The sequence below is a fragment of the Siniperca chuatsi genome, linkage group LG3, assembly GCF_020085105.1.
Source record: "Siniperca chuatsi isolate FFG_IHB_CAS linkage group LG3, ASM2008510v1, whole genome shotgun sequence".
In the NCBI taxonomy this organism is placed as follows: Eukaryota; Metazoa; Chordata; class Actinopteri; order Centrarchiformes; family Sinipercidae; genus Siniperca; species Siniperca chuatsi.
The window spans coordinates 6,055,179-6,067,951 of record NC_058044.1 but is presented as its reverse complement, the minus strand read 5'-3'; the positions used below and the strand labels follow the sequence as shown (position 1 = coordinate 6,067,951).

At 38.1% G+C, this 12,773-nt stretch overlaps 2 protein-coding genes across 3 annotated transcripts; one reads left to right on the top strand and one right to left on the bottom strand.

Annotated features, from left to right (window-relative positions):
- The first annotated feature begins 162 nt into the window (after nucleotides 1-162).
- On the top strand, nucleotides 163-4,161 carry LOC122871657 (G-protein coupled receptor 4). The gene is made up of 3 exons (XM_044187036.1): nucleotides 163-1,099; nucleotides 1,389-1,811; nucleotides 2,614-4,161. Exons 2-3 carry the CDS (start codon nucleotides 1,431-1,433, stop codon nucleotides 3,142-3,144), a joined length of 912 nt encoding a protein of 303 aa, XP_044042971.1. The 5' UTR covers nucleotides 163-1,099; nucleotides 1,389-1,430; the 3' UTR covers nucleotides 3,145-4,161.
- An 833-nt stretch (nucleotides 4,162-4,994) lies between these two features.
- On the bottom strand, nucleotides 4,995-8,991 carry LOC122871646. Of its 2 annotated transcripts, none has more exons than XM_044187015.1 (3): nucleotides 8,695-8,991; nucleotides 6,852-7,116; nucleotides 4,995-6,166 (listed from the first exon to the last, which is right to left on the bottom strand). In XM_044187015.1, the coding sequence occupies exons 1-3, from the start codon at nucleotides 8,721-8,723 to the stop codon at nucleotides 5,495-5,497; spliced, it is 966 nt and encodes a 321-aa protein (XP_044042950.1). In that variant the 5' UTR covers nucleotides 8,724-8,991; the 3' UTR covers nucleotides 4,995-5,494. The 2 variants fall into 2 exon arrangements, with proteins under 2 accessions (XP_044042950.1, XP_044042958.1); XM_044187023.1 differs by having other exon boundaries at nucleotides 8,756-8,990.
- Nucleotides 8,992-12,773: the final 3,782 nt, after the last annotated feature.

The following is a 12,773-nucleotide window of genomic DNA, read 5'->3' as shown; positions in this document are numbered from 1 at the left end:
CAGTTTGTTGGGCAGGCTTTCTGTTGGAAATTCAACATCTGAAGCCCCATCAGAGATAATCCTGATGACATAATCAGGGATTATTAGATAACTGTTTTCACAGGCTGACGATGAGTGAACTGATCATGTGTAAAACTGTTGGTTGTGTATTTAAAAATGTTATAAAACACAATTCAATTACATTTATTTATATAGCGCCAATTCATAACAGAAGTTATCTCATTGCACTCTTTATGTAAGTGGGTTATTTTTGTTGTGATTTTGCAAGCTCGTATTCCCAACAAGGTTCTTCTCAACACTTAACACAGTCTGGGCATATTAGTAACACCTTGCATTAGATTTCTCATTTATGCTTACCTTGCATCACCTGTTTACTGAACAGTGTGCAGTTACATCATTGAGATCAAATGTTCAGCTGCAGTGCTGCTGTAGATAAAAAATTACCCATAGGAACAGACCTGGCATCAGATTAACCTTTTACACCCAAATATGAGCCATAAATGAGAAAAATTTTAAAAAAAAAGCATCCACAGGCCAGCAGCTTGGGGAAACTATAAGACTGATGTCTTTATAATGCAACAACTGGGAACATGCAAATTAACTCAGACACCTTCTTGCCACACAAAAGGGCAATTTAAAGGATGGTACAGACAACAACACTACATTCCTCAGGCAGGTTGTTCAAGCCCTGAAGGCAAAGACAGAGTCTCCTTCACACATTAATTAGAGAATATGATAAGAAAGCCATTCATTTTTGCCCCTGCAGCATGTATAACTCTACTTCTACATGGACACAATGCAAACCCTATCTAACTCAACCTAAACACGCCCCTGTGTACGTATCCAAACCCTCCAATCACTGAAGATTTCTCAGCAACTCTATTTTGCATTACTGCCCAATCACAGCTTGGGTTGGACACCACATTGAGGAGAGATAGCCATTGTCCCTCAGACTGGCCCAATCCAACAATGGCATCAGTCCCTGTGGAGTGTGTTCATAAGCCCTCGGCCTCGGTGATCTGGTGCTACAGTACATTCAGGAAGGTTCGGCAGTAAGTGAAGAAGACTGGGACTACATGACACTGTGAACTCTGTTAAGGTAAGATTGGTTGATGTGATCTCCAGTTCCACTGTATAGTGCTATGTGAGGTTTTCTTTATGGAGCATTTATGCATGACTGTAGAATAAATAATAGGTTTTTGCATTTTGGTGCATTAAACTTGGGAAATTACTTTTAGATCACAAGCAAGGACATAATTGTTGCTATGAATTTGACTGTAAAGTTTAGACTTTAAAACATGTGACTGGCACTCTTTAGGGGTCAAAATGTACAAAAATGAAATGTAGATAGTCAAAACTAACCCTTTACTCTCCTTTCTTTCTCATAGCATCCCAGCCTGTCCTTCCAGCATCAGCACTTCTTCCCCACAATGTTCAACACCACTGAGAACCCCGCTACCAACCTCTACATGAACTCTACCACCCCTGGTGGCCCCCGTGTACCTCTACCATGGTACCAGTTCCCAGTATGCATCGTGGCCCCTTATGGCTTCATTTTCTACTTTGGGGTCAAGGTGTTTAACCTGGTAGCGGGGACACCCTGTAACATCCTGGTCATCTGGCAGATCGCCACCAAGAAAAGAGATGTGTCCACCTCTGACATCTTCATCTTCAACCTGACCATCTTGGATGCCTACTTCTGCCTAACGACGCCCATAGACATGGTCAACCGGCTGCTGCTGGATGACAGTCGCATTTGGTACTTTCAGAGGTTCGCATATGGGATCAAGGACGTAGCACCACTCTTTCTGGTGAGTGTTTGTATGTAATACCGTACACCAGCACAGTGATAAAGGGAGTGATAATTCTCTGCATCCTGAAAAGTATAAGAATTGCCACAGTGTATTTGATATTCAGGACTTCCATAAACCTACAGCTTAGTGGAAATGACAGTAAAAGCAGGCCTTTCTTAACCTGTTGCCTGTGATAATACAGAGTCCTCTGAAGCTCAATACATGTGGCAAGGCTCTAATAGCATAATGGTTTCAGATAGTTTGCATTTAATGCAGAAATGTCAGAAATACAGCTGCACTTGGGTGAAAGAAAAAGGGAATGCAAGTTTCCTGCTGTATTTTGGATGTTACACTGCTCATAATCCTGTCAACTCATATACATTAGGTTCATATACAGTAATAAATACCTTACTGTGGTTGCTGCAAATTGTACCATCATCCCATAACCTCATCCCCTTATTTGTCTCATAAAAGCATTTTGATGGATTGCTTCAAGGCAGAATTGGACATTTATATATTGCAATTTAAATTATTTAACACAATTTTTGGGTTCAGATCAACTTAGTTCCCTGTGTCATCTGAAGTGTCATTAGCACTTCCATGTGTTATTCAGTGGAAGAGGCATTCAAAAGTACAATGCCAAGCTTACTTTATTCCAATTTCCTGCCTATTTGTGTTCATTTTCAACACAGAAAGTACATATATGCCTATAAATATAAAAACAATCAGAGGGCTGAGTATGAGTACTTAAAATATGTGATATATATAATGTGAAGTATAATGTAACACTATATTCCTTCACTGATATATGCTGTTCCAGGTGTGTATCTGCCTAGACCGCTACATGGCTGTGGTCCACCCAATACTGTTCTCTGGTATCCGAGACAATAAGATCCGCATTGGCATTTCTGTAGTGGTCTGGGGCTTCATCCTGGCTTATGGCCTCACCAAGTGCATCCTGGGAGTCATGAGTGTCAACGAGGTCTTCAGTGGTGTCATCCTCTTTGCCTTTGCAGTCATGGTCTTCTGCAACATCTCCATCATCTGGGTCCTTAGACGTTCTGTGGCGGGAAAGGAGGAGATGCACCCGGTAAAGAAGAAGGCCTTCAAGATGGTACTGATCATCCTGGCCATCATCGTGGTCAACTACCTGCCTCCCGTGGCTCTCATGCCGTTCGTGTCGTACTACTCGTTTGTGGCGTTCCGCTGCCAGATCAGCATCAGTGTGTTCTCCATCATGGATCTGAGCTGCAGCATTGAGCCTCTCCTCTACATCATGAAGATGGATCGTATGGACGGCAGGTGCTGTGGACTGAGTTTCTGTGGGAAGCCGCATGATGTCAAGGTGTGATCGAGCCTCCAATCATAAACTAACATCTTAAATTTCTTCCTGTGGATATCACCATGGATAACTGGACAAATGGGCCCTACAAAGCCAAAACGTAGTAACTACATATGTGGTCCAAATTCAGTTAGACTGGCATCTGAATTTTTGGCATCTGTTTTATTCTATGAAAAAATATAACAAAAATATATCATTATATATATTTTATAATATATATAATTTCTGTGAAAGCAGCATGGTAAATTTGCAGTAAGAACAAATCAGAGCTAAAAAACCAAGCTAAACTGCACTCTGGCTGTGTAATCTGTGGACTTTTGCTGCACTTTCCGTCACTGAGAAACAACCAACTAGACAGCCAGCAGCAATAGAGGTCTATGTAAAGTGAACGCTAGCTGGTGAGACAGCTAAATCTTAGCCTTAGCTAAAGCTAAAACAAAATGTACTTGCTAATTTTTCCCTAATATTGATTTTGATGAACCTACAGCCTAGTAGCCTAATATAGTTTGTTATTCCAAATAAAACTGCAATCTTAGCCTTTGCCATCGTTAAGCTACTTTTAAATTACATATTTAAACGTATTAAATTGTCAATGAATTTCTATCAATTTTAGATATATACACACCAAAACACAGATACATTTAATTCATATAACTAGATTGTAAATAATCAAAATAAAGTTTATTTTCTAAAACAAACTAGTTAACTTGGACAAGAAAGCTGCATTTTCCCATCACATTCCTTGTAAATTATCCAAAAGCAGAGTGCAGTATCTGAGTATTTTTTGGGTAAATAGTCTGTTCGATGACAATGACATTTAAGGCAATCAGCGTAAAAATTCATAAAATTAAGGTATTAACCTTTCTATGTGTGTCAAAGTTCCCCCGCCTTGTTTAACTTTTGTAGTTACTGCTCACTGCCTTCGTAGGGCAAAAATGTCAAGATAATGAAATGTAGCTACAAAAGGTGTTTAAGAGGACACAGATTTCCAGTTAACAAACATCATCTGTGAACATCAGGTTTTGGTGCAAGTCTTTCTTTCTCAACTCACATTTTACACTTTATTTCAACAACCACATGAACAGGCATATACAGTATATATATATATATATAGATATAAAATATGTTCTTCAGTAGATCCAATGCCTTCACTAGACAAGTTAGATTAAGGAACAACTCTTTTTTTTCCCCTTGTTAAATAAAAAAATAGGTACCAAGAACCAAGGTAGATTATTCCTGTAAGAGTTTAGTTCGTTCTCCATCTTCTATAGCAACCGTTCTCATTAACACATACACCTCTTGTCCATTTTAATGACAGCCTGGGGCAGAAACTGGTTTACAGAGCACTGATGAAGCACTTAGCCGGTCATTAATTAAGCCTCATAATCAGAAACGCACTATGGGACCAATTAGCAACACCATAATGAGTGAGCAAGCAGATTATGTAAGTGGTTAACAAACTAAATATGTAACACACTGTAATTAATAAAGGAACACGAGTAGACAGTGTAATGACTGTATTACATGATTTAAGTAACAACTCCCCTAAAGAGTTGCTTGTTTGAGAGTTAAAAACTGACAAATATAATTTAAACTCTCAAAATGATAAATGATTTTTTTTTTTTTTAATTTAACCAGTTGAGGTAATTGTCAAACAATATAATATAACTAACTGTATGCCTGTAGTTGACATTATCTTTCTTAAGAATAGATATATAGCATTTTCAGTTTTAAACAGACTTTTGGAGTGCATAAAAATATCCATGTATGATGAATGACCTCTGACAGGTAAAGATAAACAAGTTTGTTTGTCATCTTACAGTACATGTGTGAAAGAACTTTAACTGCAGAATGATTTGTCTTTGCATTTCATATTTTTATTATAAAAACAGAATTTTACACAAATACTATCAATGTATAAAACCGACTTAATATTTAACTATTGTGTCTTATTTGGTATATATTAAATTCAAAATAAATGTATAAATGTGTAAGGAATCACTTATTTTTGATGGAATAGTATCTTATATTTTGAGCCAGACAGAAAGGAGATAGTCTCTTACAAAACATCAGCTGTACTTCATTTAATATATCATGTCATGTTGGCTATGAAAATTCCATTTTGCTGCTTACAGTTAATTTCTACCAGTTTCCAACTATTTTTACAACACCCCCAGTATTCAATGAAAATTCTTCCCCCACACCATTTCTGCCTGCAGCATTTGCAGCAGGAACTTAAGGTGCTTCTGTTATTTTACACACTCCTTGTTAATTCCTAAGGCAGAGAGCTCCTTTCACAGCTAAAAGTAACTATTAGGAGTTAAGCACACAAGTAGGAATCAAACTATAAGTAACAGCATTAAATCTGTGTAATTTTGATGTGTAGTTCCTTCAGACTTTCCAGGCTGGCTTCAGGTCCATCTTCTGAGGTCACATATCCAGGATAAGTGGGGTGAAACTGAGGAGGTGATGGTTTAGTGGTGTCATCTCCTGTCCATGATGATGAAGGTAGAGACAGCGGTATCAACTTGGCGTGAGCATAGTCAATCTCAAACCCCTCAAAAATAAGCCCCACCCCCCAGGCGCCCAACCCCTCCTCAAGAAGCCTCGACACTTTCCAGGCTGCCAGCACCAGGCCCTCATAGTCCCCTTTTTCTAGTCTGAATATATCCGAGGTCAAAGGTCGGCGTGGGACCAGCACAGAAAAGCCAGGGGAGTTGGGGAATGGCGTGAGAAAGGCCACATGACCCTCGTCCTCCCACACCCGCCACTGCTGCTCCTCCCCACGAACGATGCGCGAAAACAACCCAGGGTGAGCCGGATCGTCTCCGAGGAAAGTCGGATTGGGCGGGGCGTCAGGTAACGGGAGCTTGGCTCGAATCTTGGCTTGGATTTCAGTCAGGCTGCAGTCACTCCATCGGGGAGCGGTCTTGGAGGTGCAGTACCCCGGGTCGTGGGCATTGTGCTCCTCTTTTCCTGCTAGGTGAGGGTGCCACTCTGCATCCAGACCATGTAGAGGGAGGACACGGATCTGTGGAAATGAAAATAAATGTATATTTAGTTACTGAAACTCTGATTGACATGAACAAAAGAGTGATTCGATCTACAGCCAGTTAATCAAAGCTTTTAAATTTGCTGTTTTAAACACCTGTGGGCTGCTGACTAGCTTAGCTGTGGTACAAAGCGTTTAAAAAAACACACTTAGCTGCATGCTAAATTTACTGCTCTGTCAAAAGCAGTATGCTAAACTGCAAGAAAGACAAAAAAATGTAAAAGATGATCAAACAAAGCATTAAAAAGTTTTTTTCCACATAATTCTTTTTTAAATAAACTTTGTACAAACATTTTATGAATGGACAATTCATACGCTCATATTTGCATTTTTTATTCTCATGGAGGATGAATATATTTATTAACAGCTACACGTCCCATGAGGCTTTGAGAGTGCACCTATGTTCAAGACTCATGGGAGCTGTACAGTAGTTACAAATGCTAATGAAATAATTGTTTCTACCACCAGGGAAAAACTCACTTCTGAGGCTTTTTGCACCACGACAGGAGTAAAATTCAACAAATGCATGACCTCTTCGCATCAAAAACAAATACAATTCAATGTTGGCAACACTTTATTGGCAAGTAGCTTAAATCCTAAAATGTCACTTTCTATGCACTGGTTGTACTGTACCAGTATATCCACTAGACAAACGAACCCTCACCTGGGCAGGTCTGTCTCTGTGGGGTCTGCTCAGCAGCGCACACCTCCGAACTGCCAGCCTGTCACACAGCAGCTCTGCAACGGCTCTCGCCCCCAACAGCCAGGATAAGTACTCCTGCTTCTCCAGGTGGAAGATGCTGCCTCCCAGGCTGCCAGGGGTGCTGCGCTCCAGGATAACAGAGCCAGGGGTCCAGGGCCGGGGGTGAAGGTAGGCCACCAGCCCGTCTGACTCCCAGATGATGTGACGGTGAATAGTTGAGGACATTCTGTGGAGCCGGGAAGGAAAAGCATGAGGAAGAAAACAGTTTTTTACTCCTTACCATTTTTCCTTTAAAAGTAGTACAAATCATAGGATCGAGAATAACATTATGTTACACTCCTATTTAAATGAAAAGATTGACACTAATAATAACTAAATCGACAATAAAATTAAACACAATAGAAAAGAAAGCAGAAGTCATCAAATTATTTGGGGAAATAGTAACACATGGACCCTTTTGTTTTGAACATCTCTACATAATCACTTCATTGAGGAGACAAAAAAACTTAAAGTGAGGTCAAGTTGTAACAATTACTTCCTAGGCTGATCACACACATACAGAAATGTAATGGACTGTATCTATGGCAGTAACTCAGTACATTTACTCAAGTACTGTACTTGAGTACAATTTTTAGCTATTTGTACTTTAGGTGAGTAAACTTCTACTCCACTACATTACAGAGGAAGATATTGTATTTTGTACTGCACCACATTTATCCAACAGCTGGAGTCACTGATTACTTTTCAGATTGAAAATGTACACATTCACATAGAAAATATGTGCAACTACAACAGTAACATGATACTTACACATTAATATATAAGTAATAATAATCGTTAATATAATGTATGATAATTTAACACTAACAGGGGCCATTTTTCTGCACAATGTGTACTTTTACTTTTGATACTTTAAATAATTTTTTCTACAAATACATAAGTAAAATTATAAATACAGGACTTTTACTTGTAACAGTATTTTTACAGTGTGGTGTTTACTTATGTAGGGGATCGCAATACTTCTTTCAAGACTTTGTTTTGTATTATGGAGATGATAAAGAATGTAAATGATGCAGATAATTTCTAAAATGTTTAGGAAAGCATTATCAATTTTTAAGTCGACTCGTTCCCAAAAAGCAAAAACACTATGACTATTTCAAGTTTTAAGTGTTTGTTTTTATAATAATCCATTGTATAAAACCTCAGAATACTAAATTTAATCAAAGTTATTTGTTATATCAGCTCTAAAACTGTTTTGTCTTGTGACATATTACATCATCATCATGTGACGTTGGGTCGCGAGGGCTTGTGGAACATTTACCGTAATGTAGCTAGTCACAAAGATAAAGCTTATAACAGTTTGATAAAAAATCTCTCTCGAATTTATCATGGTTAGTTACAACATTGTGTCCTTAAGCTGGACAGTTACACGCCAGATGCTTTTAGTTCAGGTAAATCTGTAAAAATAAAAACCAATGACAGCATAATTTAACGTTACCGGTAACGTTAAGCTAGTTCACTAATTTTGCTCATATGATATCGACTTCAACAAAGGTCACATTGCACTGAAATACGGGCTACTGGGAAAATGGCATGTGTGCCGCTTGTACCTGTAGATCGAAATAACTCAGAAAAGAGTTTCAGTAATGGTGTAACTAAAGTTTTTACGGTGAAAAAATATGGCTCTACCATAAAACACATGCTTTTATAATGTAGTTTGGTTTAACGGTCTGTCCACTCGATGAACCGTCGGGAGCAGAGGGTATTTTAACGTTAATAATTCACATAAATTGAGCTGACCCACCTTCTAACAATGAACCTTGTGAACAGCATAAAGAAACGCAGGAAGTTGGGCTAAAACCGACCTGTTTTCTGCCTTTCTCGGCTCGTAGTAAAAGGACGCGTAATAACCACAGACAGCTATCAAAATAGAGACAGCGATTCAGCTTAACCACATCCGTCAGTGCTGAGAGAAACGAAAATGAGACATTTTAATCTTATTTCGAACTATAGGTTATCAGAAAACAGTGCATTGGCACATGAATCCCACTCTCACTGTTTTTTAATTTATGTTCTTCTTCTTCTTCTTCTTTTTTTGTTGTTGTTCTTCTTCTTCGTAAAGTTTTATGGCGGTTGACAATCAACGTTATGGTGCATTACCGCCACAAACTGGAACGGAGTGTGGATCGGGATTCTAACTATACATTCACTAATTATTAAATAAAAGAAAAGAAAATGAGAAAAATCTATTAAAAAACGTAGTTATATTGTCTTTATCAAATTTGTTCTCCTAAGATAACACTTCTCTCTAGAACTTCTTTGAAAAAGATCTCGTAAATCTAACCTCATCTTTATTTTTTTAAGGTTCAGTATCAGTTCTCTTCTCTCAGCATCATATTTTGGACAGTAAATCATAACATGTTCTAAAGTTTCTTCTTGATCACAGAATGTACATCTTCCCGTATTATGTTTTCCTATTTTACATAATGTACTGTTTAATCCTGTGTGACCAAAACGTAGCCTAGATATCATTGTGTCCTCTTTCCTGGTTCTCCCCGTTTTCCTCATCACACCTACTTTTCTTTGAATGTTATCTAACCACCTTCCTGTTCTCTCTTCTTCCCACTGCTTTTGCGACCTTTCTTTCAACTTATCCTTAACTGTGGTTTTCATTTCCGTTTTACTAAGGGATACTGTAATATCAATGTGATTCGTTTTTGTGGCTTGCTTTGCATACTTGTCAGCTATTTCATTTCCTTTGATTGCTATACGTGCTGGTATCCATACAAATGTCATATTTAGCCCCATCATTTGAATTGTGTTTACTGTATCTCTATTAAGACATCTGGTCTGCTGTCTGAATGGCTGTGCTTCAAGCTGATTAATGACGAGCTGGAATCAGAGCATATTACTGCTTTCAAAGATCTCACATCTTCAACCCATTGCAAAATCGCCAGCATCTCCCCAGTACACACCGATACCCCATCACTGATTCGTTTGCCAATTTTAATGTTGAAATCTGGAACCATGAATGAAATACCAATTTTGTTAGCTGTGTTCCTTGAAGCATCAGTATAAATTTTACCATAGCTGTAGTAGATACTTTCTATATAGGTCTGTATTATCTGTGGATGTAAAATAAGCTCCTTTTCCTTGTTCTTTTTGCCAAGCAATGTGAGATCTACAGTCGGGTCAGGGAGTATCCAAGGATGGGTTAGTGGGAGTGGGACTGTTGGACTAATGTTTATTTCAGTTATTCCAAGTTCGTTTGCTTTCTGCTCAATTGTCCATCCAAAACGTTTTGTTTCTCTCCTCTCCTCCCAACAGGGTTTTAATGCATCTAGCGTTGGATGATTTTCATTATGTCCTTTTAAATGAACCCAGCAGTTTAAAGATAGCTGTATTCTCCTCAATTCCAGTGGCAGTTCTCCCATCTCCACTTGTAATGCTGATGTTGGGGTTGTTCGGACGGCACCTGAACATAGTCTTAAAGCCTGATATTGAATGTTGTCTAACTTTCCGAGAGATGTACTTGCTGCAGATCCAAACTCTACACACCCATAATCTAATACTGATCTTATTAATCCTATGTAGATGGTTTTCAATGCTGAGCTCTCTGCCCCCCATTCACTTCCCGCCAGACATCTCATTACATTTAATACTTTTTTACACTTGTCAGTTCTGAATATGTACTGCCCACAACCCTAGAAATATAAATTGTTTCACTCTCTCCAATTCTTGATTATATAATTTAAATTACTGTCATTTCTTTTTCATGTAAAGAACATGAGCTTTGTTTTGTCTACTGGGAATTTAAATCCCCACTTAAATGAATACTCTTCTATTTTGACAATAGCCTGAAAAGATTCCCTGAATAACACTTCCCTATTTTTACTTGAATCGATCTTCCATATAAAAGTCTTTGATCCACCTATACATCAGGCCTTTAACGCCTAATTTACTTGTTAAATAATCTCTCCTTCCACATGATATCATAAGCCTTCTATATGTCAAAAAAGAAGGCCACCATGCTTTCCCTATTAATCTGCGCTTTCTTTATTTCATGTTCTAAACATAAATCAGGGTCCATACTATTTCTACCTCTTCTGAATCCACTTTGATATATTTTGATACACAGCCTTTGCTTTCTATATAATACGTCAATCTTACATTTATCATTCTCTCCATTATTTTACATACATTGGAGGTTAAGGCAATAGGCCTATAATTCCCTGGGTTTGTGCAATCTTTTCTGGGCTTGCGTATCAGAACTACAACAGCTTCTTCTCAGGCTTGTGGTAATGTTCCCTTCTCCCAAACCTCATTATATAGTTCCAGTAAAATGTCCTTAGATGATTCACTAAGATGATTGTTCATAGTGTAACATATCTGATCTTTCCCCGGTGTTGTCATCTTGGTTTTCCTGAGAGCATGATTCAGTTCTGCCTTTTGTCTCAGCTATTGTAGTTTCCCTTCCTTTTTGTCCCTCTTCACTATTATTATTAGAGCTGTGAATTTTAACAAAGGTTTGTGCCAACATCTCTGCTCCTCGTCTGTCACAGCTGTAGTTCCATGTTCCACTAAAACTGGGTATCCATCTTTTAATCCCATTCATTCTTTTTATCATTCCCCATATTTTAGCAATTTCTGTTTCTCTTCCTACCGAGTTACAGAACTTCCTCCAAAACTCTTTCTTTGCCTTTTTAATTGTTTTCATTACCTTAGCTTGCAAGCTTTTATATTCAATAAGATTCTGAAAATTGTGAGTTTTTTTTTTTACATTTTAAAAGCTTTATTTCGAGATTTTATTACATTTTCACATTCCTTTGTCCACCATGGTACGATTTTCTTTTTATGCGTACCTCCTTTCCTTTGAATCATTGGCTTTGCTGCCCCTAGAATGGCTTCACAATCAGAAATATTTAGTTCATCAACACCTTGATTAACATCAACTTTTTGCATTTCTTTATCACTAATCTTCTTAAATTTGCCGAAAACCCATCGATCTACTCCTCCAATACCATATTCTTCTGCACTCAGCCCTACTTCAGTTAATATGGGATAGTGGTCACTTCCTACTGTTGTTTCTCTTACAGTTTCCTACGTGCAAATACCTGCCACTGTTTCTGACACTAAAGTAAGATCTATGGCTGATTCGGTACCCTTTCTAACATCAATTCTGGCACCATTTCCATCATTGAGGTATATATGATTTCTGATTTCCATTAGCTCCTCAATCACCTCACCATTTCCATCATTATAGCTCCCCCATAATGTACTATGAGCATTCAAATCTCCACAACAAATAACTTTTCCTTCTAGATTTACAGCTAATTCCTCCAGTACTTCTAGTGAAAGCTTTTTGCAAGGATTGTATAAATGTACTATTTTAATAGTATCATCTTTTGTCCAAACTTCAATTACTATCAGTTCCCAATCTTTTCCTTTCTTCAGTACTCTGTAATGCATTTCTTGTTTCACAAATACTATACAGCCTCCTCCATTTCCCTTCACTCTATCTCTGCGTATACTATTGTATCCTTTAATTACAAAATCTAATGCTGGCTTAAGCCATGTTTCTTGAATACATATTATTTCTGGGTTATTTCTGAGACCTTAACCAAATCCTTTAAATTCCTGACCATTTGCTATTAAACTCCTTGCGTTCCATTGAAGAATAATCATTAGGTTCTTTCTCCCAAGACCTCCAATTTCCCTTCTGCCTCAAGTATTTTGTTGATTTGTTCCCAGGACAGATCTTTCATAGCCAAGCTCTTCTTCTTCTTCTTTATATTTATATTTATTGTCGTCCTCATTCTTCTTCTTTGCGGTTTAACGGCAGCTGACATCTCCTACAGTGTGACGTTCCCATCAGACCCTCTT

Bases quoted from the DNA above. Each gene is read 5' to 3' on its own strand.
- LOC122871657 (XM_044187036.1), top strand. From the start codon at position 1,431: ATGTTCAACACCACTGAGAACCCCGCTACCAACCTCTACATGAACTCT. The intron at 1,812-2,613 runs GTGAGTGTTTGT...ATGCTGTTCCAG, and splicing joins ACGTAGCACCACTCTTTCTG to GTGTGTATCTGCCTAGACCG.
- LOC122871646 (XM_044187015.1), bottom strand. From the start codon at position 8,723: ATGCTGTTCACAAGGTTCATTGTTAGAAG. The intron at 7,117-8,694 runs GTGGGTCAGCTC...CCGGCTCCACAG, and splicing joins ACAAGGTTCATTGTTAGAAG to AATGTCCTCAACTATTCACC. The intron at 6,167-6,851 runs GTGAGGGTTCGT...TCATTTCCACAG, and splicing joins ACAGAGACAGACCTGCCCAG to ATCCGTGTCCTCCCTCTACA.